Genomic DNA, 21,216 nt, shown 5'->3' on the forward strand with positions numbered 1-21,216 from the left:
GCACTTGCCCATCCACGGGTCTCTGAGTCCCTCACCTGCATCCCCAACTCACGGGCGTCCCCACTGGGGTATCCCCCACCTCCACCCCTGTGAGCCAGTGAATCCTGGGTGCTGGATCAGGGTCCACACTGGGTGGGAACAAGGAGCTGACAACGGTCATCAGTACCATTCCTTTATTTCTTCCATTCAGATCCCCACAATCAGACCCCCGTGCCCCCCACGGAGGGCTTCCCCACCAGCAAGAGAGCCACCTTCTGAGGCCCCACCCCCTTTAAAGGGGCTGAAACACAGCTGGAACGCCTGCCAACCCACCACAGAGCCATCCATGGCTGCCACCAGAGTGGGTCAGGGACGCCAGTCCCTGCAGAAGAAAGGTCCGGTGGGGCCTCGGGGACACAGCATCCCAGCTCTGGGCCTGCCCGGCCTGGGAAGGGTGCGTCCCTGCTCTGGGCTCGCTGACTCATCCCAGAAAGCCCCTGCCCCCAATCCTGGAAGCAGAGCTGCTATAGAGTATCACTCAGGGCCATTGGGGCGCCATGTGCCAAGAAGATCCGCCTTCCCAGCGGTGTCCACAAGGGCGTGGTGACAGAGGCGTGGTTCGACTCGGGGGTCCAGGCCTGAACGAGGGTCTCAGGTCTCCCCCTGGGCCCAGACCCCGGCGCAGACCCCACTGCACTGAGGGGGGTGAAGCCAGGGCTGCAGAGGTGAGTCTAGGAGTCCGGCTCTGGGGTCTGCGCTCCAGGGTGGTCCTGCTCCCCAAGGCTTCGCCTCTGTGCCTCCAGTTCGGGTCTCTGTCCAGACCCAAAACCTGACGGCCACCAACCGAGCCGAGGCCCGAGGGCCAGGGCCAGGGGTGTCTGCTGCAGCCGCTGGTGGTGCTCAGGGCGCAGGCCTAGGAACCAGCCCGTCGTGGGGCTGCAGCACTCAGACCCACGGGCCCCTGCTCGCCAGCTGTCCCCTCGCACACACGCAGACATGCGTGCTCACGGGCTCTTGGGAAGAAAACAGCAGTTGCACAGATTCCTAAAGAATCAGGAACAGGAGGCTGGGTGTGGGACCCCAGGGGTGAGATTGGGGGAGGGAACACTGAGAACACAGAGCGTCCATGTGCGCCACACACTGGCCAGGCCATCCCCAACGTCTTGCGGTCGCTGGATCTGCTGCCAGGGAGTGGGGCAGGGCCCTGGGGGAGGTGCAGGCGCCAGAGCCTCACGTCTGGGCCAGAGAGAGCTCCTCCAGGCCCCCCTTTCCAAGCCGGTACCTGGCGAGGTCCTTCCTGGTCACCAACCCGACCACCTGAGAAAGCAAGGCCGGGTCATGACGTCCAGCGTTCCCTCTATGGATGCCCCTGCCCTGCATGCAGGGGATGGCATAGCCTGGGGGAGCCCTGGGGGTGGGCAGGCAGGCCAGGGACAGCGGGCCCCCCTCACCTGATTGCAATTGTCCACCACCACCAAGTGCCGGAGGCCCAGGGCCCGGAACAGCTTGAACACCCGTGGGAGGGACGCCTCCTGCAACATGGACACGGCCTCAGCTCACCCGCCAGCCCCGCCCCACCCGGGAGGGGACGGGGCAGGATACCCCCCAGCAGTACCTGGGGCACCGTGTAGGGCGAGGGGTTCATGAACTCAGACAGGTCCATGGTGCACTCCCGCTCATCCTGTGACACGTGGATGGACTGGATTGGGGGGAAGCGTGGGTAGGCGTCGCGGAAGTCCTTCAGCCGCAGCCGGCGTCGCAGCAGGCCCATGCTGGAGCGCTCCACGAACACCTGCGGGAGGCGGGGTTGACGGTGGGGCGGGCACTGGGTGCTGAAGGTTCAGAGCCCAGGGCCCCGCCTGGCTTCTGGGCCACCCGATGGCCTACCTTGTGCTTGAGTAGGACGATGAGCTGAGAGCGCAGGATCAAGCCCTGGAGCCGAGCTGGCTGCACAAGAAATGCCTCATCTGCAGGAGCCCTGGGACCCACCCGCCCGTCTGGGCCACTGGCCGCCAGCGCCAAGACAGCTGGGGGCTCCAGCCAGGCTCCCGGGTGATGCCGACAGCCCACGGGCACTAGCCATGCAGCAGGCACTTCCCCAGGCAGGCTTGCTGGTCCCCAAACGCCCAGGAGAGGCGGCAGGACCCAGACCATGAGGTGCCGAGAGGTCATTGTGTTAGTGCGGGCAAGAAGCAGACTCTGGCCCCTGGCCCAGATGCCAGAGGCAGCGTGGCTGCACATCCTGTTAGGACCCCGACAGTCAGCCCTGACTCCTCGGCTGGGGTGCAGCCTGAGGTGGCACCACAAGACGCTGGGGTGCTTCAGTAACCACCACACCACGGGAACTTCGCTCACGGGCAAAGCGGTGTGAGCAGAGGATTCTACCAGAAACCCCAGAGCAAGATGCCCACCTTCACAGAAGCCCGCCCCCACTCGCCGCCCTGGTCAGCCCAGGTGTCGGCCTGGCCTTCCACGGGGCTCGATACCTGCGTGCCGTCAGCATCCTCCACCACGGGGAAGCCGTTGTGGTTGGACGCCGTGCTGCTCAGCACGTCCACGATGACGCCCACCTTCTCCCTCCTCCGCAGGCAGGTGACCGGCGTGCTCATCACCTCCCTGGGGAAGAGCCACGCTGTGACCCACCATGTGGCTGATGAAGCCTCCCAGGGCGTCCAGCACCCGCCCAGCCTGCAGGCCTTCCTGGAGGGTACCTGGCGGTGAGTGAGTGCGAGGTGACAGGGGCCTCCCAGTGCAAGAAGGGCACGCTCTGCAGCTGGATGTGCATGTCATACAGGCCCTGGGGAGAGTGGGCAGGGCCATGCACAAGGCTGCTGGGGACCACCCCCACGGGCCCGCCCTCGCCACAGCCGCCGACCCCCAGTCCCCCTGCCGAACCTCGATGAAGACGTCCCCCACGATCTTGGCGGTCATGAGCACCAGCATGATGGGGAAGCCGTAGGTCACACTGCTGGTGGCCTCCATCATGATGACCGTCAGGCTCAGCGTCATCCTCACGATCCCACCTGCCCCGGGGGAGGGGGAGGGGGAGACTGAGCGGGTAGGGCAGCAGCCCCACGGTCCCCTGTGCAGCACCCCGCTGTCCATCCAACCCTGCGGCCTGGCCCCCAGGCAGCACCAGATGGGCGGGGGAGGTGGGGGGTGGGGGGAGGTGGGGGAGTGGGGGGAGGTGGGTGGGACACCCACATGGTAGCCAGCACTCACCCAGCTGGGCAGCGGCTCCCATTAGGGCGTACTTGCCAGGGTCCGCCCAGACCTGCAGGGAAGACACGGGATGCTGGGGGGCGTGGTAGCCCCGATCCAAACCCACCCAGGCTGCACTGACCGCACTGCCCAGGAGCGAGCGTCACCTGAGTCTGTGAACACGCTCACTGGGACCACTCAGGGACAAGTGAACCTGGCCGCCTGAGAGACGGGCATGCGCTACGCTGGGGCGGGGCCGGGTGTGGGCAGGAGTCTACACACAAACACCTGGGCCACACCAGGAAGCGTAGAAAGGAGTGAAAAGCCGACTCGCACTACTGCACGGGCGAGCCGTGAAAACACAACGCTCACGATGGCCCGCCTGCACAGACAGATTGCCGCAATAGCCAGCAGAGGCACGATACATTGCCTCTGCAATAGTCCACGGAGGCAGAAAGCTGACTAGGGCTGCCGGGGCCGGGGACACAAACGGGACTGCCTAGCGCAGACAGCTGTCCTTCTGGGGTAACGAGAACACTCGGAACTCGGGTGGTCGTGGTCATACAAGTCCACGACACGCTGAGGAGCTGCCCAGCTGTTCACTTCCACAAGGCAGGAGTTTACAAAGGTGTGAAAGTCACCGTAACGAAGGCCAAAACCGTGTCGAAGGAAACTTGGGCCACACGACTTAAACCTGGCGAGGGAAGACCCACTGTACCCCTCTGATGGCTTTTTAAGGTTTTGTCTGAACCACCGCAATACAGCTGGAAGGCCCACAGGCTGAAGGCCAAGCCACCCGGGGAGGCAGGTGGGAGGCGAGCAGGAGGCATCGCCAGGGCTGAGGCCTGAGCTCCACCCCCCAGGCTCTGCCCCCGCAACGGTGGGCTCCTGGGCCCGCCGTGCTCTCCCAGGGCACTGGCCCGGCTGTGGCCCGGAGGACCCGCACTCACCGCAGCCCCCGTGATGTAGGACAGGGAGATGCCGAACAGCCGGCCCCAGGCAGCCCCAATGAGGAGGGACGGAATGAAGACGCCGGCTGACACCGTGAGCCCGTAGGTCCAGCAGGCCAGGAAGAAGTAGACCAGGGTAAACAGGCCGAGCGTCATGGGGTTGTAGGAGCCTGCGGACAAGGCGCTGGCCAGGGCCTGCCTCGCGGACGCAACCCTGGGTGCTACTGCCCACCCAGTGGTCCAGCTGAGTCCCTGGTCACAGCCCATTCCCCGAGCCTTCCCATCCTCAGAGGCCCAGTGCAGGGTCTCAGGGCCCGGCCCTCGGGCACAAGCCCAGATGCCCAGGGGACAGGCGGTGGGGAGCGGGGGCCCTGGGCTGCCACTGACAGTGGGCGACAGCCAGAGCTGAGGCAGAGGGCTTGCAGACAGGCACCGAGCGGCCAGGGCGGCCCCTCGCCCCTGGGTAACCAAGACCACTGCACTGGAAGCAGGTCTGCATCCAGCCTGAGCCTGTCATTAGGAACATGGGATTGCGCAAGGCTCTAGCGCCAGAGAGCGCCTCCCCAGGCTGACTTCTGACCGAGTGACCCCTGTGGGCAGCAGCCAAGAGGGAAGCCCACCCTGGGAGGCAAGTCCATCTGAACAAAGGACAGGATGGCCTCCAGGAAGAGAACCAGACAGCCTGGGGAGCCTGGCTGGGCCCCCGGGCACTGGCTGCCAGCTGCAGGCCCTAGTACAGCCAGCCCTGCAGCAAGGCTGCGGGTGCTCAGCCAGAAGGCGTCAGTCAGCCCTGCCCGCGTCTGTGCACGCGCAGACAGGCCAGAGGGCACAGGCCTACAGGGGACAGGCAAACGACAGCTCAGAGCAGGGGCACGTACCTGGGGGGTCGTGGAAAAGGCTGACCACGCTCTTCTCCGGGGTGTTGAAGAAGGCCACGGCCATCGAGTTGTACTCCCCATCAGCACAGAAGAGCTGCAAGGGGTGAGAGTGGATGGGCAGTGGGATGCGGTGGTCCTGGGCCGGGCGGCATCAGGGACAAGCACACACGGGGGGTCTGGCTGCGGCCTCGGAGAGGAGGTGAGGCCCGAGAGCTTGTGTCAGGAGCAGGCTCCCACAGTGCCTGGGCGGACGTCAGTGCCCGGCGTGTGCTAGGCCCAGCCCTCAGGCTGAGCAAGACTGTGCCCCCCTAGAAGCCTTAACCTGAGCAGGGGCTCCCAGCAGAGTGGTGTGTGTCCATCCCACGGCCCCAGCTGCGGGCCTAGACAGGCCTGTGAGTGTGTATTCCGCCCTGGACAACCGGCAAACAGCTCCCGTCTATGAAGGAGCCTGCTCTGGACGTTTCCCATAAACAGAACCATGCCACGTGTGGCCCTTCCCATCTGGCATCTCTCAGGTGGCAATGTGGGAGCACGTCAGAGCTCAGCCCTCTCCACAGGGAGGGGACCCACCGTGTGTGTGAACCACCGGGTTCCTGCTTGTCGTGGGCGGGCACCGGGGCTGCGGTGAAACCTGCCGTGGTGAGCGTGGGCACACGGGTCTCCCCTGCACACCCACCACCCCACCTTGCAGACCCCGTCAGCCCACCACTCCAGGAGGCCAGGTAGGTGCCTGCCCTCGTCTGGGGGCTTGCCCTGCCCCACCCCCTCGGTCGCCTACCTGGAGGGGGTAGGACACGGAGCTCCCCCGCAGAGGCTGACAGTCCCGGGATGAGTAGATGAGCACGAAGGCGGCCGTGGCGGTGACGGCGGCGACCAGCGTGGCCTCGACCACCTGGAGGCAGGGCCGGTGGACGTACCTGGAGCGCACAGCCGGGCCAAGTGTGGGCTGGCCGGTGGCAAGGGCGACAGGGCCCGCCACTCGGGAAGGCCGCCCTGGACGCCGCGCCCATCTGCCCACCCGCACCAGGCTTCTGCCTGCTCTCGGCTGCCTCCCGGAGTGAGAGGACAAGGAGAAAGAAGGCCAAGACCCCGCCTCGGCCGCAAACACCAGAGGCCCCCGGGATGGCTCTCCCAGCGACACGAGCAACTCTGCCAGACAGAGTGTGCCTGCAGACACCCCTGCAAACCACCGAGGCTGATGCGAGCAGCCCGACACACCTCACCAGGGCCGCACCAGGTCCACGGGCCGTGCCTCCTGCCAGGCCTCACGTGCCTCGCCATGTGGGGGGCAGGGAGCACACTGGGCACAGGGCTACTGCATGGCGAGAGCACAGAACGGGACTGTTTCTAAGAGACCCCGTGTGGCCACACCTGTCAAAACTTATTTCTCACCTGATTCGAAACATCGTCAGCCAGTAATTCAAGGCGTTGAACACAGCTCCGAGAATGCCCCCTGGGAAGAGGAAGGAGCAGATACGTGTCTGAGACTCAGAGAAGGCTGCCCAGGTGGCAGGGGGGCCAGAGGGGACGCCCGAGGAGGGAGGGCCCCTCCACGGACTCAGAGTGAGGAAGCTGAGGAGCTGTCCCCCTGGGTGGGCTCCCCCCAGCCACCCGGGATAGCCAGCAGAGCCGGGGCCATGAGCTTCTCTGGACCCCACAGCCAGGCTAGGCCTGGAGCCCGCGACCGTCCTTACCCACAACACCCATGGCGATGAAGATGGGGATCTCGTGGATCACGTACACCATGGTCTGTGTGGAAAAACAAGAGCAGGCGTCCATGAGCAAACCACCGGCCCCTGCTCAGATGAGGCCAGGCATGTCCAGGGGCCCTACGCCTCCCCACAGGGCACAGACCCCAGGAGAGGAACCCTAGGCACTTAGGCAGATCAGACCGCCTGCCTCCTCACAGGGAGGCTGGGGACGGCCCAGGGTTTTGCAAATGGGCAAGTGAGGGGCCACGAAAGAGGAAGAGGACGCTGGTGACGTGGCCACCAGCAGCCTGTCATGGGAAAGAGCCAGCCACTGAGGACCTCTTGGCCTCCGGGAGCCGCTGCGGGGCACCAGCCATCAGCCTCAGTGATGCCGCCCGACAGTCTGCAGACGCCTGAGCTGCCCCGAAGCACTGCTGGCTGATGGGCGCCCCACCTGCAGGGCCAAGCGAGACACCCCCTCCTGGGGCAGCTCCAGCCCTAGCCCCACAGACAAGGGCTCCCCCCACAGCTGCTCGGGCTGAGCCTCGAGTGCATAGCCCGGCCCCCTCGGAGAAAGGCTGCAGGGCGAGGGGTGCCGTGGCGGGCACCTCAGTATCAAATCTTCCAAAGTTGATGAGCCCAGGGCTGGACAGGTCCCACGCGTTCCCATGGTAAATACTCAGGACGAAGTTCAAGGTGAAAGTGGAGATCATGGAAGCAAAGAACTGCAGGCAGAGAGACGCACACTGTCAGCACCAACGTGTTGCAGCAGGACACAGCTGAGCCCCAGCGGGGGACAGCGGGGAGGGACTGTGGGCTGAGGGCTGCCCAGCCTCAGGAGGGCCGTCCCTGGCACTCACGATTCTCCACGTCAGGAACTGGTTCCAGAAGGACGCGCCCTCCTCCAAGCTGAACAGCACCCCACCTGGAAGAGCAGCCGCCAGCCCTAAGGTGACCGCCCCACCAGACAGCCCTGCACCCATGGCCGCCCCCGCCCCCGCCCCCAGGGCACCTGGCCCATGACAGAGGGCCATCGGGGCTCTCGGGAGGCCCGCCCCACGTGCTCAGTGGCAAGAGTCCCCCAACACCAAGACCCTCCTTCCCCACAGCGGGGGACAGCAGTCACCCCTCCTCACCCACAGGGGCCCCAAAGGCTGCGGACACTCCAGCTGCAGCTCCTGCCGAGACGAAGTCCCGCTTCTCCGTGTCTCTGCGAAAGTACTCGAAGATCTGGGCCAGGACAACAGAGACGCCTCAGCCCCGGCCTCCGATGGCACTTCTCTCAGACCAGGGGAGGGGGCCCAGACTGAGGGGTAGGGGAGGGGTGGGGGAGGGGAGGAGAGAGGGAAAAGGGACTCAAAGTGAGAGGGAGGAAGGGAAGAGGGAAGGGAGCGGATGGGCTCAGCCATGGGGTCGGCTGGCAGGACTGCAGAGCAGGGTCTCGGGCAGCCTCCTTGCCCACTGACGTCCAGAGAAAACTGCCCACTCCAGGAGTGACCACACGCTGTGGTCTGTGCACGAAGGACCAGCCCGCACACGCGAGCTTCCCGACCTCTCTGGGCCACATTCCCGTGGACACTTCTCAGAGCTACACGCCGTTTCCACACAGACACACACCTCCGCACGGAGCACTGAGCAACCGGATGCCCCACGGACCAGAGGCTGAGGACAGGAGGCTGCAGGGGAGGTGGGCCTTGCCCGGGGTTTGGCCTTGGGCACTCGGGGGACTCACCTTGAAGTCCCGCTTCAGCGACGTGGACCTGCCCTGGGAGATACCCGCGGCGATCACCGAGCCCGAGTGGATCATCGGCCCCTCCTGGAAGGCAAGGACGGTGTGCTCTGAAGGTCAGCCTGCCCCCACGGGGTAGGGGCAGGGGGTGCAGGCTGGGGCAGCCGCGTTCCGTTACCTTCCCCACGGCCAGTCCCCCCACCACTGACAGGATCACGCCAGACACTTTGATCACCAGGGTCTGGAACACAAAGGAAAAGATGCCAAATCTGATTACAGGCCACACATGGTCAAGAACCCAAGCGACAAACTGCACACAGAGAGGAACCTCATCGTGACCCCAGCAGGCAGGAGGCCAAAAGGGGGCCAGGGCCCAGGCAGGCGTCCAGGGATGGGGGGCTGGCAGCTGGCGTTCCCCTGTCACCCGTTTCCTCAGACCTTCCATCCCGGGCACTCACGCCCACACAGGAGACACGCAGAGCAGCTGTCGCTCTGTCCTCGGGCTTTGCTCCCTGCTCCCCTGAGAAGGACCAGACCCCCGACTGCCTGGAGCACCCCATCCCCAGAAAGGGCAGGAGAGACGTCACCAGCAAACCCCCGGCCCAGGTCCACCAACCACCCCCTGGAAATGCCCAGGAGTCGTCGTCCAAAAAAAGTTCCCATAAACTTGCCAGCACGTCCACACAGAGGCGTGTCAACAGCAGACAGCGCGAGTCTGGGCAAATTGTGGAGGTGAACGTGGGCAAATAGAACACTGCTAAGTCGGCAAGGACGCGTCCTGGGCTGAGCCCTGAGCCCCCAGGGGCCGCCTTGCACCTCACCTTGAGCCTGACCACGTGGGGGATCTTCACCCCATTGAGGAAGCACTTGATCTGGGGGATCCCGCTGCCAGCAGCAACCGGCTGGAAGGAGAGGCAGCACTGAGCCCACAGGCTAGGCGAGCCACTGTCGCTGCCACAGGCCCAAGAGGACGTGCCTGGTGGGGCTCGATCCACCAGGGGAGGGGGCTGCTCGCCTCTCCCACCCCCACACAGAGTGACCACCGAGGGGAGTAAATGCCACGGGCTTAGGGGGCCCGGTGGCCCCCTGGGCAGGTGGGGGTCCCAGGACAGGGGGCCCACTAAGGGGCCCGTGCTCCTGCCCGCCTAGAGAACCCTGCACTGCACCCAGATGCTTCCGGACACAGCCCCCCCCTCCTTCCAACACCCCCACAGGGACGAGCAAAGGGGCATGGGGAGGAAAGGGGGTCCTGGGGCACGTGACCCCTCAGTGCGGCCCTCCGCCAGCAGACCTGCAGGGCTGGGCCGGCGGGCCTGCCTACCTCTATGAAGGCGACGATGGTGGAGCCGAGGAGCACGAAGGCGGCATTGAGTGCGGCCCAGAGCAGGAGGGAGAAGGACAGCCCGCCATGCTCGGTGAACCTGTCGATGTCTGCGGCTGTCAAGGGCCACGTGCTGTGGGGTCACGGGGCGCCGCTCCCCAGGGGGCTGTGCTCTGGCCTACGGGGCACTTAATGGGCATCTCGGGGTCACCATACAGCCCCACCCCGAGACACGTAGCCCCGCCCAATCACGCTGTCTGACGCACAGCAGAACACGGTGGGGACCCCTCCTGCGGGTCCACTGGCTTCCAGTGACCACGGACAAAGGATACTGTCCTTGACGAGCCTGTACTTGAGGCCGGCCAGCTTCTCCACCACGATGTCGATGAAGCAGGCCACGAGACCCGTGAGGATGCCCACCATGGCGCAGATGACCCAGCGCTTGATCTCCACCGTCCGGAAAGCCTGCGGGTCGCCATGGGCGGGTGTGGTTGTCAGGGGCCGCTCTGTGACCTCCACTGTGCACAGGCTCACCCTGCGGGCCCCCAGACCCAGAAGAGCAGCCCACTGAGTCTCAGAGGCTGTGGAGCCCTGGAGGACGGACCCCCAATCACGGCCGTAACTGGATGCCGATGCTCCGGCCGCCACCTCCTCAGAGGTGACAACGTGACGCTGGCATGGGCACCTGAGCCCTGCCGTGGGCAGTGCTCACCCCAGAACGCCAGGAGGGGCTGGGGCGGGAAGGAGAAGGAGGGAGGCGGCGGGGTCTCACACAAACAGATGGACGGACACACACACATACAGACACACTGCCCCCTGCAACCCGCATCACCCACAGGCTCACCCCCCGGCTTGCCCGCCCCGGCTCGCCCCCTGGCTTGCCTGCCCCATCTCACCTGCAGGCTTACCCAAAGGCTCACCCCCCGGCTCACCTGCCCCAGCTCACCTGCAGGCTCACCCCCAGCTCCCACGCAGGCCTGCCCCCGCCCCGGCTCCCCCGCAGACTCACCGTGTGGTTGATACGCCGCTCTTCCTCCAGGAACAGCTGGTTCTCACTGTTGTCGTAGTCCAGGCTCTGCGGACCGGGCGGCAGACAGTGGTGAGCGACCCTGGCCCGTGGGCACAGGCCGGCCACGCTGGGGGAGGGCGGGGCGCAGGGGGCCCACCTCGTACTTGAGGGACAGCAGCTTCTCGTTGTGTGGGATCTCCCTGGGGAAGGGGTGAGGGGGGTCCATGTCCTGTGGGGAAGAGACAGAGCCTGGCAACCCAGCACGTGTCAGGACACAGCGGCACAAGGAAGGGGCTGTGCCCGCGCGCCCCACAGGGCAGCGATTCTGAGCCCAAAGCCAGGCCAGGCATGTGGCTGGATGTGGAGATGAAGAACCTCAACAGGAAGCAGGCGGTCAGGCCCCGCGACACCTGCCAGGTGGGTTATTCCAGGAACCAAGGTGGCCTGGCCCCGAAAAGCAAGATGGCAGATGTCTGTGGTGCGACGGGACACCCACTGTGGGCGCTCGTCCATGCACCAGCTCCGGCCCCGGACGCCTGGCTTCTCTGAGTGACAAGCGAGTCTGGGCTGAGAGAGGGCTGGGCTGGGACTAGAAGACCACCACAGGACCAGCGGGCTGGAGACGCAGCTGTTCTCCAATGGGCAGGGGTCAACCAGTCCTGCCCACGCCATGGACCTCCACTCAAACCCCACACGGAGCGGTCAGGGAGCTTCCCGCCAGTGAACGTGGAGGGCTGGGAGAGGGCTCCCAGGGAGGGTGTGGGGCTCCGCACCCCTTCCCATACCTTCCCTGGGGGTCTCCCCTATCTGGCTGTTCCCGAGTCGTGTCCTTTGTGGTAAACCAGTAACATAAGCAAAGTGCTCCCCTGAGTTCTGCGAGGCATTCTGGCAAGTTATGGAAGCAAGGAGGGGGTCGTGGGAACCCTGATTTGCACTGGTCAATGGGAGCACGGTGGCGGCCTGGACTGGTGTGGGAAGGGGTTGTTTCATGGACTGAGCCCTCAGCCCGTGGGTCTGTGATGCCGTTAGGGCCAGAAGGAACCGAGCTGCAGGACACTTGGGGGCGTCTGGACAAGCAGAAGGTGACGTGGTGTAAAAGCAAAAACAGGCCAATACTGTTTCAATAAAGGACCAAATCCACATAGAGCATCTCAACAGACACAGGGAAAACACCTGACAGGACAGAAGAGCGTGGGGGACCTCCTCCACCGACCAAGGTGCCTGTGAAGCCCCACACGTAACTACACGCTCAGGGCTGAGAGACTGCGACCGCCCCTCTGAGACTAGGACAAGGTGAGGGTGCCTGCCGGGCACCTCTGCTCAGCTGGACAAGGTGAGGGTGCCTGCCGGGGCGCCTCTGCTCAGCTGGACAAGGTGAGGGTGCCTGCCGGGGCGCCTCTGCTCAGCTGGACAAGGTGAGGGTGCCTGCCGGGGCGCCTCTGCTCAGCTGGACAAGGTGAGGGTGCCTGCCGGGGCGCCTCTGCTCAGCTGGACAAGGTGAGGGTGCCTGCCGGGCACCTCTGCTCAGCTGGACAAGGTGAGGGTGCCTGCCGGGCACCTCTGCTCAGCTGGACAAGGTGAGGATGCCTGCCGGGGCACCTCTGCTCAGCTGGACAAGGTGAGGATGCCTGCCGGGGCACCTCTGCTCAGCTGGACAAGGTGAGGGTGCCTGCCGGGGCACCTCTGCTCAGCTCAGTCCTGGAGGCTCTTCCAGGGCAATCGGGCAAGAGAGAAAGGGAAAGGCACTCAGGTCAGGAAGGAAGAAGTGAAACTCTTCTTTGCAGGTGGCATGGTCTGATATGTAGAAAACCCCAAAAAGTACTCTAGAAAAACATATTTCCATGTTCCTGCAATGAATAATCCAACAAGAAATTAAGAAAACAACTCCATTTACCACAGCATAAAAAGACTCTACAAAATAAAATTTATTTCTAGAAAGCACTTAACAAAGCAAGTGAAAATCTGTACACTAGGAACTATAACACATTGTTAAAAAAAAAAAAAAATAGAAGACCTAAACAAATGAGAAGCTATGCTGAGCTTGTGGATCAGAAGACTGGATGTTAAGAGTCGACGCCACCTCTGTCTAAACTCCAGCTGGAGCTTCTGAAGAAACTGATGAGCTGAGCCTGAACCCCACAGAGAAACACACAAGGGATCCTGAACAGCCAAAACCTCTTTCAGGAAATGAACAAAGTGGGATGACTCAAACTTCCTACTTCTGAAACTTCCTACAAAGCTAGAGGCGTCAGAGGAGTGTCGCCTAGGCACAGGGACAGGCTCAGAGCCCAGAAACAAACCCGTCACAGCAACTGACCTTCAATGATGGTGCTGAGACAACTCAACAGGGAAAGCACTATCTTTTCAAGAAACGGTGCTGGGAAAACTGGGCACCCAGGTGCAAAGAACGAAGCTGGACCCTTATCTTACATCATGTACAAAACTAGGGGTAAGCAGATCAAAGATCTAAACTGTAGAACACGAAAGACGGGAGTAAATGCTTATGACCTTGGCCTGGGAAGTGGTTTCTTACCTATGACACCCAAAGCACAAGCAACAAAAAACAGACCAAATGGACTCTCTGTGTCAAAATTAGCAGTGTTTGTGCTTCAAAGGACACCGGTATAAAGTGAGAAGACCAGTAATGGACAGGAGGAAATTTCTGCAGATCCTGCAACCGACAAGCGATGTGTGTCTGGAGTGTACAAAGACCTCTCAGGGCTCAATCACAAAAACACAAACAACCTGGTTAAGAAACGTGACAGGACCCAGAAGTTCTCCCAAAGATACAAAGACACGAAGGCTGTGCGGTGCCAGCAGCCTCACGGGGATGCAGGCTGACTCCCGAGGTGGGGGTCAACTGCACGACTCGGGGAGGGTCTCGGGAAAAGGCTGGAAACTGCTGGATACTTCAACCCCCGAAACAGGGGCAGGAGAAGGGACGCCACCCAGGTCCAAGGGCCCAGCACCCTGAGATGCCATCCCTGGGCCACCACGGGCCCCGTGCCTGGCCCTCCCAGGCTGCACACAGCAGCTTGCTCCTGACGTGCGTGCCCCCACCTGCGCTCATCATCTCAGCCTCGGGGATGGGGTCCCGCAGGGGAGCCTCCTCTGGTGGCCCGTGTGCACGGCATTGTCCCCACGCTCTGCACAGCACTGTCACCACCTGCTATCCTCCTGTGTGGCATTCTCTGTCCGTCCTCTGCCAGGCTGTGGCTCCACAGAACGGGCCTGGCTGTCTGGGGTGGGGCAGGGAAGGGGCCTGGTCAAGCAGGCAGGGAAGGGGCCTGGTCAAGCAGGATTCCACTCACAGGGTCCAGAAGCTCATCATCCAGCTCCACGCTGCTCAACTGTCCGATCCGAAAGAATGCCGAGTGTGGTGACTGGAAGCAGAAGAGAACCATACGCTGCTCAGCTGCAGGCCAAGCTGCATCAGCATAACCCCCTCCTGGCCCCCCGACCCCGGTGTCCTGGCGTCCTTGGGGGAACACAGACCCACATCCGCATGTGGAAGATGCCAGCGGGGCCAGCGCTGCCCCCAGGCCCAGCCCGGGACCCACAGCCTGTCCCATCCCCGGGTCCTCCTGGGTCCCTCTCTCCTGTCCTGGGAAACCCAGGGGATGAAGCCCCTCCTCCAGGAGCCCTTCACCCCGCACCCCCCGGCCACCTGCAGAGGCCCCATCTCTGTCCCCCCATCATGACATGAGCCACTCCACCAGGTGGGCCCGTCACAGGCCTCCCAACTACCACCCCTACCCAGACACACGGTCAGAGGAGCATCCTTTCTGGGGCAGGGCATTCTGAAGCAAGGCGTGCTACTGGGCCCAGGACAGGTCAATCGCAGAGGACAGTCACTCTGGCACGTGCCCACCCTCACGCCCAGCGCCGGGCATGGCACACATGAGGACCAAGAGACGAAGCATAGGCCGCCACAGGCGCAGCCCCGGGAAACGAGCCCCCTGTGGGACACAGGGGCTCCCGGCGCTCAGGCGCCTGGCCTCTCCTCTGCAGAAACCACGGAGCACAGAAGGGATGAGGACCGCGGGCCCGCCACATGGGAGCCCAGAACACACGGGCACTCCAGCAGGAGGGCGTACACTCAGCAGCACGCCCAGCCGCCAGCAGTGCAGGCCCCAGGCTGAGACCACAGCTGCAGAGGCTGCGGCAGAGAAACGTTCTCTCAGCTCCGCGGATACAAGTACCAGCGGGGAGCATGCCCGCGCAGGGTCGGGAGGGAGGCCCTGCCCCTTCCCATCCCTGGTGGTGTGGCAGCCCCTCGGCTGTGGTCACATCACTCCAACCTCTGCTCTGCTGCCACCAGCCTCCTGTGTGTGTGCATATGTGTGCCTGCAGGTGTGCACGTGGACAGGTACGCACGCGTGGTGTACATGCGCTTGAGTGTGGGTATGTGTGCACATGTGTTGTGTGTGTCCCCCTCTGAGGACACCAGCCTGACCACACTGGGGCCTGGCCTCAGCTGCCGAGACCCCACACAGGCTCCAGGCTGGGGGGACCCCACAGGGGCACTGCTCCCCCACGACAGGTAACCTGTCAGGCGTGCTCACGAGCCCACCATCCTGCTCCAGCCGCTTTCCTCCAAGTGTAAATGGCAAACATCAGTACAATGGGAGTGAGCAGAGAACACAACTGCTCTCTTTCCTAAAAACAATCGGTAACATCCTTAAAACTGCTGACCCTGATGAGGAAGGCAGGAGGGCCTGGCCCACTGGGCCAGAAAGGACCCGACTTCACAGGTCAGGCCCGAGCTGGCTGCAGCCTGTGCTCCCCACACAGCCACATGTCGCCAGAAGGCACGCCGGCCGCCAGCCCACTGGCGGAGCATGCACTGGGGACTTCTCCATTGAGGAGATGGGGTGCAGAGATAGGCAAAGCTGAAAGTGGGATTCGAAAGCAGCAGCAAAGACCTAACTGCCCTCCAACCCAACAAGCGGAGCCGCAGAACCAGGCGGAAGGGGCACGCGCGTCTCAGTGCCACTGACAGAGTGCACCACCAGTCGCTCCTGCTGAGCCGTTGGCCCACAGAGCAGCTCCCCTGCCAGCTCAGCAGCCCCTGAGGGCCAGGCTGCAACCACGCGGTCTAGGCAGAGTGGGCAGCACAGCCCCAGAGGCGTGGACTCCCCCACCAGGAGTCACCGGGTGAGCACGTGAGGGCAGCAGGGAGCTGCGGTCAGACCCAGACACGGGCTCCTGCAGGGACAGAGCCCCTGCTGTGGCTCCCGGCCGCACCCCTCCTCCAGCACCCTCGTGTTTTCATCATCTCTCCCCCGAACTCTATGAGCATCTCACAAACGAATTATCTTCTGTGATGAAAAAGCCGTTTACTGGATTTATGGGGACTTGTTTTCTCTCTTTTCTTACACCCAAGCTAATTGCTAGCACGTCCCCAAACTGCTGATGCACACGACAGCCTGGATGAAACCTCCATGCTTCCGAAAGGACTGCAAGATTTCACTCCATGTGGCTCCCCTGAGCCGACATGCTTGGAACGCCAGTCCTGAGGGAGAGCAGGCAGGGGCTGGGCAGTGGCTGAGAGAGGCAGGATGCGGGCACTGACGGGTGTGCCCTGCGGGACAGCAGGGCGCTGGGCACACACACTGTGCCAACATCACTGCCCAGTTTTGGCATGGCACTGCCCCGGGATAAGACGGAAGGCCCCCGGGAGATGGGGTGCGGCACACAGGCTCTCTTGTACTGTCTTTTCAACTTCCCATAAATCCACAATTAATTAAAAATTTATATGCGAAGGGAAGCACATCAAAGTGAACTTCCATGCATCACAGGAAACGATGAACAGAGTGAAAAAAAACTAGTCCTACAGAACGGAACTCCTGCAGCCCGACAGCAACGAACGACTCGACTAAAAAGACCGGCCATGGGGCTTGGGGCGTGAAGATCAAAAACACAGTGCGATACCACCTCACACCCGTGAGGACGGACAGGGTCAAAAAACAGAGAAACAAGCGCTGGTGAAGACATGCCAGGACCAGAGCCCTTGTGTGCTGTTGCTGGGAGCGTAAAACAGAGCAGCTGCTGTGGAAAACAGGACAGCGGTTCCTCAAAAAATTAAAAATAGAATTACCTCATGACCCAGGAATTCCACCTCCGGGTAGAGGCCCAAATGACCAGCAAAAGGGGTCTCAAAGAGGTGTGTGTACACCCACACTCACAGCAGCATCGTTTACAGTAGCCAAGGGGCAGAAGCACCCCAACTGCCCACTGGAAGATGGTGCATAAGCCTAACGTCCACGCACGCAGTGCAGCGCTGTTCCGCCTTAGAAAGGAGGAAACCCCGTCACATGCTCCAGCACGCACAGACCTGGAGGCGCCGAAAGAAGCCAGTCACAAAACAACAAATGCTGCATGACGCCGCTGCTCTGAGACGTCACGCAGACAGCAGACCGGCCTTTGCCAGGGGCTGGGGGAGGGCTGGGGAGTCGGGGCTCACAGGGGACAGAGGTTCAGTCTGGGAGGACGAGAGGTCCTGGAGGTGCTGCTGCTGACGGTGGACTTAGTGCTGCCGACGTGTGCTTAGTCACGCATGAGGTGGTCAACTGTGCTACGTAGCTTCTGCATCATTAAAACAAATGGCAAAGTTTACCGGCTGTCTGCACACCCCTGCCCTCTGCTCTCCAACCCCCCTCAGCCCGAAGCCCTCCGCCCTGAGCACTGAGGACATGCACAGGGCCTCTGCCACCAGGGGCTTACAGTCAGAAAAACCAGGCTGCCCATAAACAAAGTCAGCATAAAGGAAGGCTTTGAGGGTGATGCCAGGGCCCAAGAGCGGCGGGGCGGGGGGCAGCGGCATCTGGCCGAGAGCTGACGGAAGACGGTGGGGGATGAGAACAGCCCTGCCATGGCCTTGCTGTCCGGGCACAGCTGCCTCTGCCCCGGGGGCCTCCCGGACGCCCTGACCGGCTCTGGGCCCACCTTGTCTTCATCTCTCCCACATGGTTCGGCTGTACTCACGTCCTCTGCCTCCCAGACTCTGAGCCGCCTGCACCAGCCCTGGGCAGAGGCTACTGCAGGCCTGGGGGAGACAGGGGAGAGAGGGAGCCCTCGGGGAGGTGCCGGGGTGGCTGGCCTGCACCCTGTGACGTGGAGCCAGGGCAGCTGGAAGGGGAGGAGGACAGCACGCGGACACGGAGGCAGAGGGACTTTCCGCCGACGCTCACCCCAGCCCGGAGCTGCTGCCGGCTCAGGCTTCCCTCTGAGTCCTGAGACGCCTCTGCTTCCTGCTGCCCACCCTCTGCCCGCACATATGACTGTGACTTGCTGGCTGACGCCACCTCCCCTGCCCCAGGGGTGGACAGGCAGCAACTTGCCTTCACCCCACACTTGGGCATGACAGGCCAAGGACCAGAGAGAGAGAAGAGCAGCTCCGAATGGCCTGGTTCCCGACGGATGGGGCTACACTCGGGGCGCCCCACAACCATCCTGCCCAGGATGGCCCATAGCAGCCCCCAGAGCGCCTGGCAGGTTCCCATACTGGGTGCACTGGACTCCGGCTGGGGACACCCTGCAGGAAACCCCAAGGCACCAGGCTGCCACTTCAGTTCAGACGGCCCTGTTCCAAGAGCAGCTTCCAAGTGTGCTGTGGTGAACTCAGCCTGCCGGTCCAGAACCGCCCCTCCTGCAAGATGGCTGGCCTTGAGGGGCTGAGTCAGCCGCAACCCAAAGACCACCAGAGCCAAACTGCTGTTTCTAATACCCCTGGGAGTGACCAGTGTTGACCACCTCATGACGGGCGGCTGGGGGCTGGACATGGGTGACCCTCCTTGCCAGCAAGGAGCCTGAGCACTTGCCTCTGCTGGTGCAGAGCAAAGCTCCTGCATCAATGCCTCCAGTGACCCCTAGCCCCTCCATTCGCCCACCCCAGGCCGTCTGAGCATCCTTCAAGGCTGGAGTTTCCAGCTTCCCGAGGTTTCTCCACGAGATAAAGACAACAGGAAGCCCACAGCTGTCCCCTGCGAGTCCATCCTGGCTCTTTCCCCCGCCCCACCACTCACTCCAATTTGCTTCCCAAATGCACTCTCCCTTTCTCTCTCCCCTCTGTCTACTGGCCCGAGGATCATGCAGGCTTCAAGACTGGACCCAAGGTGACCTCTCCTGCCCTTGGGGCCCCTCACACAGTCCTCCCAGAGCCCTGGGCCTGTTCTTCCTGGAGTTGGAGCCAGTGGCAAGGGAGCTGCGCTGTTCACCTCTTGTGTGCAGCTGGGGCACACAGCAGATGCACCACACGTTATTTTCAAATTGCTTAAGAGCAACTGATACTTACTAGACACAAATGAAAAACAAAAAAGCCCCTAAAGGTTTTTTACAGGGGAATGAGTTTCAAGGGAAGAGTCAACAGGTTCTTAAGGAAAAACAAAAGAAAGTCAACTCCCGTGTCTATGCTGTCTAAGGAGAACTGAGAAACCCCCGCACACTGAGTCCTGAAATAAACTCCAATTCCATCTGGAAGCTTTCAATCATTTTACCTGTCAGCCCTTAGGGCCAGTTTCATATTTGTAGTTTGTAGATTTCAGATCACTTTCTTTTTTTTATGTAATCAAGTTTTATTAAAGTATGAAGGAGATAGAGAAAGATTCTGGCATAGACATCAGAAGGGGGCAGAAAGACTGCCCCTGCCGCTCAGTCATGTCCAACTCTTTGTGACCCCATGGACTGTAGCCCACCAGGTTCCTCCGTCCATGGGATTCTCCAGGCAAGAATACTGGAGTGGGTTGCCATTTCCTTCTCCACACTTTAAGGAGGAGAAAAGAAACAAACATTTTGAGAAGAAAATAACAAAGCAGCCCTGTCTCCTAGCAGATCAAAAACTACTGTAAATCAGACCCTTTAGGTCACTTCTCACGCGGACAGACAGCGCTTGAGCAGAAGACCTCACTCACGGAGCAGACTGTGACCCTCACCGTCCAATGCATCTCTGGGGGACCAGGGGAATCTAATGATAAGTTCTAGGGGAACACCCCATGCTTGAGTCCTTCCTCATTAAACACCACAAAAGGGTGTAAAGGACACATCTAGAACACAGTGAGAAAAAAGAAAGGGGAAGAAAAGTCACAAAACAGAGTAAGGCCACGCAATCAACTCAAAATTAACACAACACACAGGAACTGACTTAAGTGACACAGACTTCTGTGCTGACTCGCAGGGCACATTTAGACCACTCGGACTTGTCTTCCTGCATCTGGCCGCGCTTGCATTCCAAAGAACAGCTGCGGGAAAACCGAACGCAGGTCCCTGTCATTCCAAAGATCGCCCTGACACCGCTGCGTCTAAAGGGGCCTGGCCGAGTCCCCAAGGTATTCCCACTGCAAAAGCAAACTCCGCGACCTAAGCTCTTGAAACATCTTTCCTAGCGGATCAAAAACGACCCGGTAAAAATAGTACCTCGTATTTTAAAAAAAACAAAACCAAAAAGTAATGGGTGACCTGAGCAGCAGACCACCTGCCTTCTCTTCACAACCGCTGTGGAGCAAACAGGGAGGAAACAGCTTCGTGCTGCCGGGAGTCGACCGCAGCTGCAGGGCTCCACCGGGGACGAGGGGACGGCCCCGCGATCCCGCGAGTCCAGAACCGACGGGGCCCGGCTTTCGAGCCCGCCCTACCGTCCGCCCGGCGGTCCGAGCACGGACTCGCCGCGTCCCCGGCCCCCGGCCCCCGGCCCCCGCGAGCGCGGCGCGGACCCTGCCCGGCCCGCCTGCCCCCGGCTCACCGCGCGGGCGGCCGCGGGCCCAGCCCCGTTCAGCAGCGGCGCCGCCTCGCCGGCCGGCACCCCGAGCCGCGGCGCCCTCCGCAGCAGCGGCGCCGCCTCGTCGTCGTCCAGGTCGCGGCCGGACCACGACACCTTCTTGGAAACGTTGGCCATGTCCCGCCGCAGTGGACCGGCCGCCGGCGCCGCGGCCGTGTTTGTTCTCGTGACCCGCGCAGCCGTCACGTGACGGCCGTCCGGGTCACGTGCCCCGCCGGCGCCCACGTGATCCGACGGCGCCGCGGGACGCGCGTGGCCTTCTGGGAGTTGCAGTTCTGCTGCCCGGCACCGGCTGGGCCGCGCGGAGAGTGAGCCGGCTCCAGGGCGAGTCCGCACAGCCGTGCATGCAGACCCGCCTGTCGGGACGAGTCCCCGCGCAGCAAACGGTTGTGCTGAGGGCACACCATGGCCCTGTGGCTTTCCTGCAGAAAACGCTGCACTGAGCGCATCACACAGGGAAAATCAGTTGAACCCCAATTTCGGGACACGTGCCAGCTAGGCAGCTCTTCCTGCAGTGTCAGCGTCCACCGAGAAACACCGAGGAACACCGTGAGACCGCCCTGGATGACAGGAGATTCAGAGCCGGGCAACCGAGGCTGCTCGTGGGCCTGGCATTTGGGGGACAATTGGCAAAGATCAGACATGCACTGTGTATTAGGTAGGGGCGTTACTGCGGCGCCCAA

General features: G+C 62.4%; 1 protein-coding gene across 1 annotated transcript; it reads right to left on the bottom strand.

The window, feature by feature from the left end:
- Window positions 1–158: 158 nt before the first annotated feature.
- Window positions 159–20,715, bottom strand: CLCN7 (chloride voltage-gated channel 7). The gene is made up of 25 exons (XM_070779404.1): window positions 20,498–20,715; window positions 14,070–14,141; window positions 10,916–10,987; window positions 10,759–10,824; window positions 10,082–10,214; window positions 9,750–9,859; window positions 9,250–9,330; window positions 8,607–8,669; window positions 8,432–8,515; window positions 7,836–7,929; window positions 7,560–7,624; window positions 7,308–7,424; window positions 6,703–6,757; window positions 6,401–6,461; window positions 5,787–5,925; window positions 5,009–5,102; window positions 4,131–4,300; window positions 3,202–3,253; window positions 2,875–3,002; window positions 2,691–2,776; window positions 2,466–2,595; window positions 1,867–1,926; window positions 1,595–1,771; window positions 1,431–1,511; window positions 159–1,296 (listed from the first exon to the last, which is right to left on the bottom strand). Exons 1-25 carry the CDS (start codon window positions 20,648–20,650, stop codon window positions 1,210–1,212), a joined length of 2,430 nt encoding a protein of 809 aa, XP_070635505.1. The 5' UTR covers window positions 20,651–20,715; the 3' UTR covers window positions 159–1,209.
- Window positions 20,716–21,216: the final 501 nt, after the last annotated feature.

The sequence above is a fragment of the Bos indicus genome, chromosome 25 (assembly GCF_029378745.1).
Source record: "Bos indicus isolate NIAB-ARS_2022 breed Sahiwal x Tharparkar chromosome 25, NIAB-ARS_B.indTharparkar_mat_pri_1.0, whole genome shotgun sequence".
In the NCBI taxonomy this organism is placed as follows: domain Eukaryota; kingdom Metazoa; phylum Chordata; class Mammalia; order Artiodactyla; family Bovidae; genus Bos; species Bos indicus.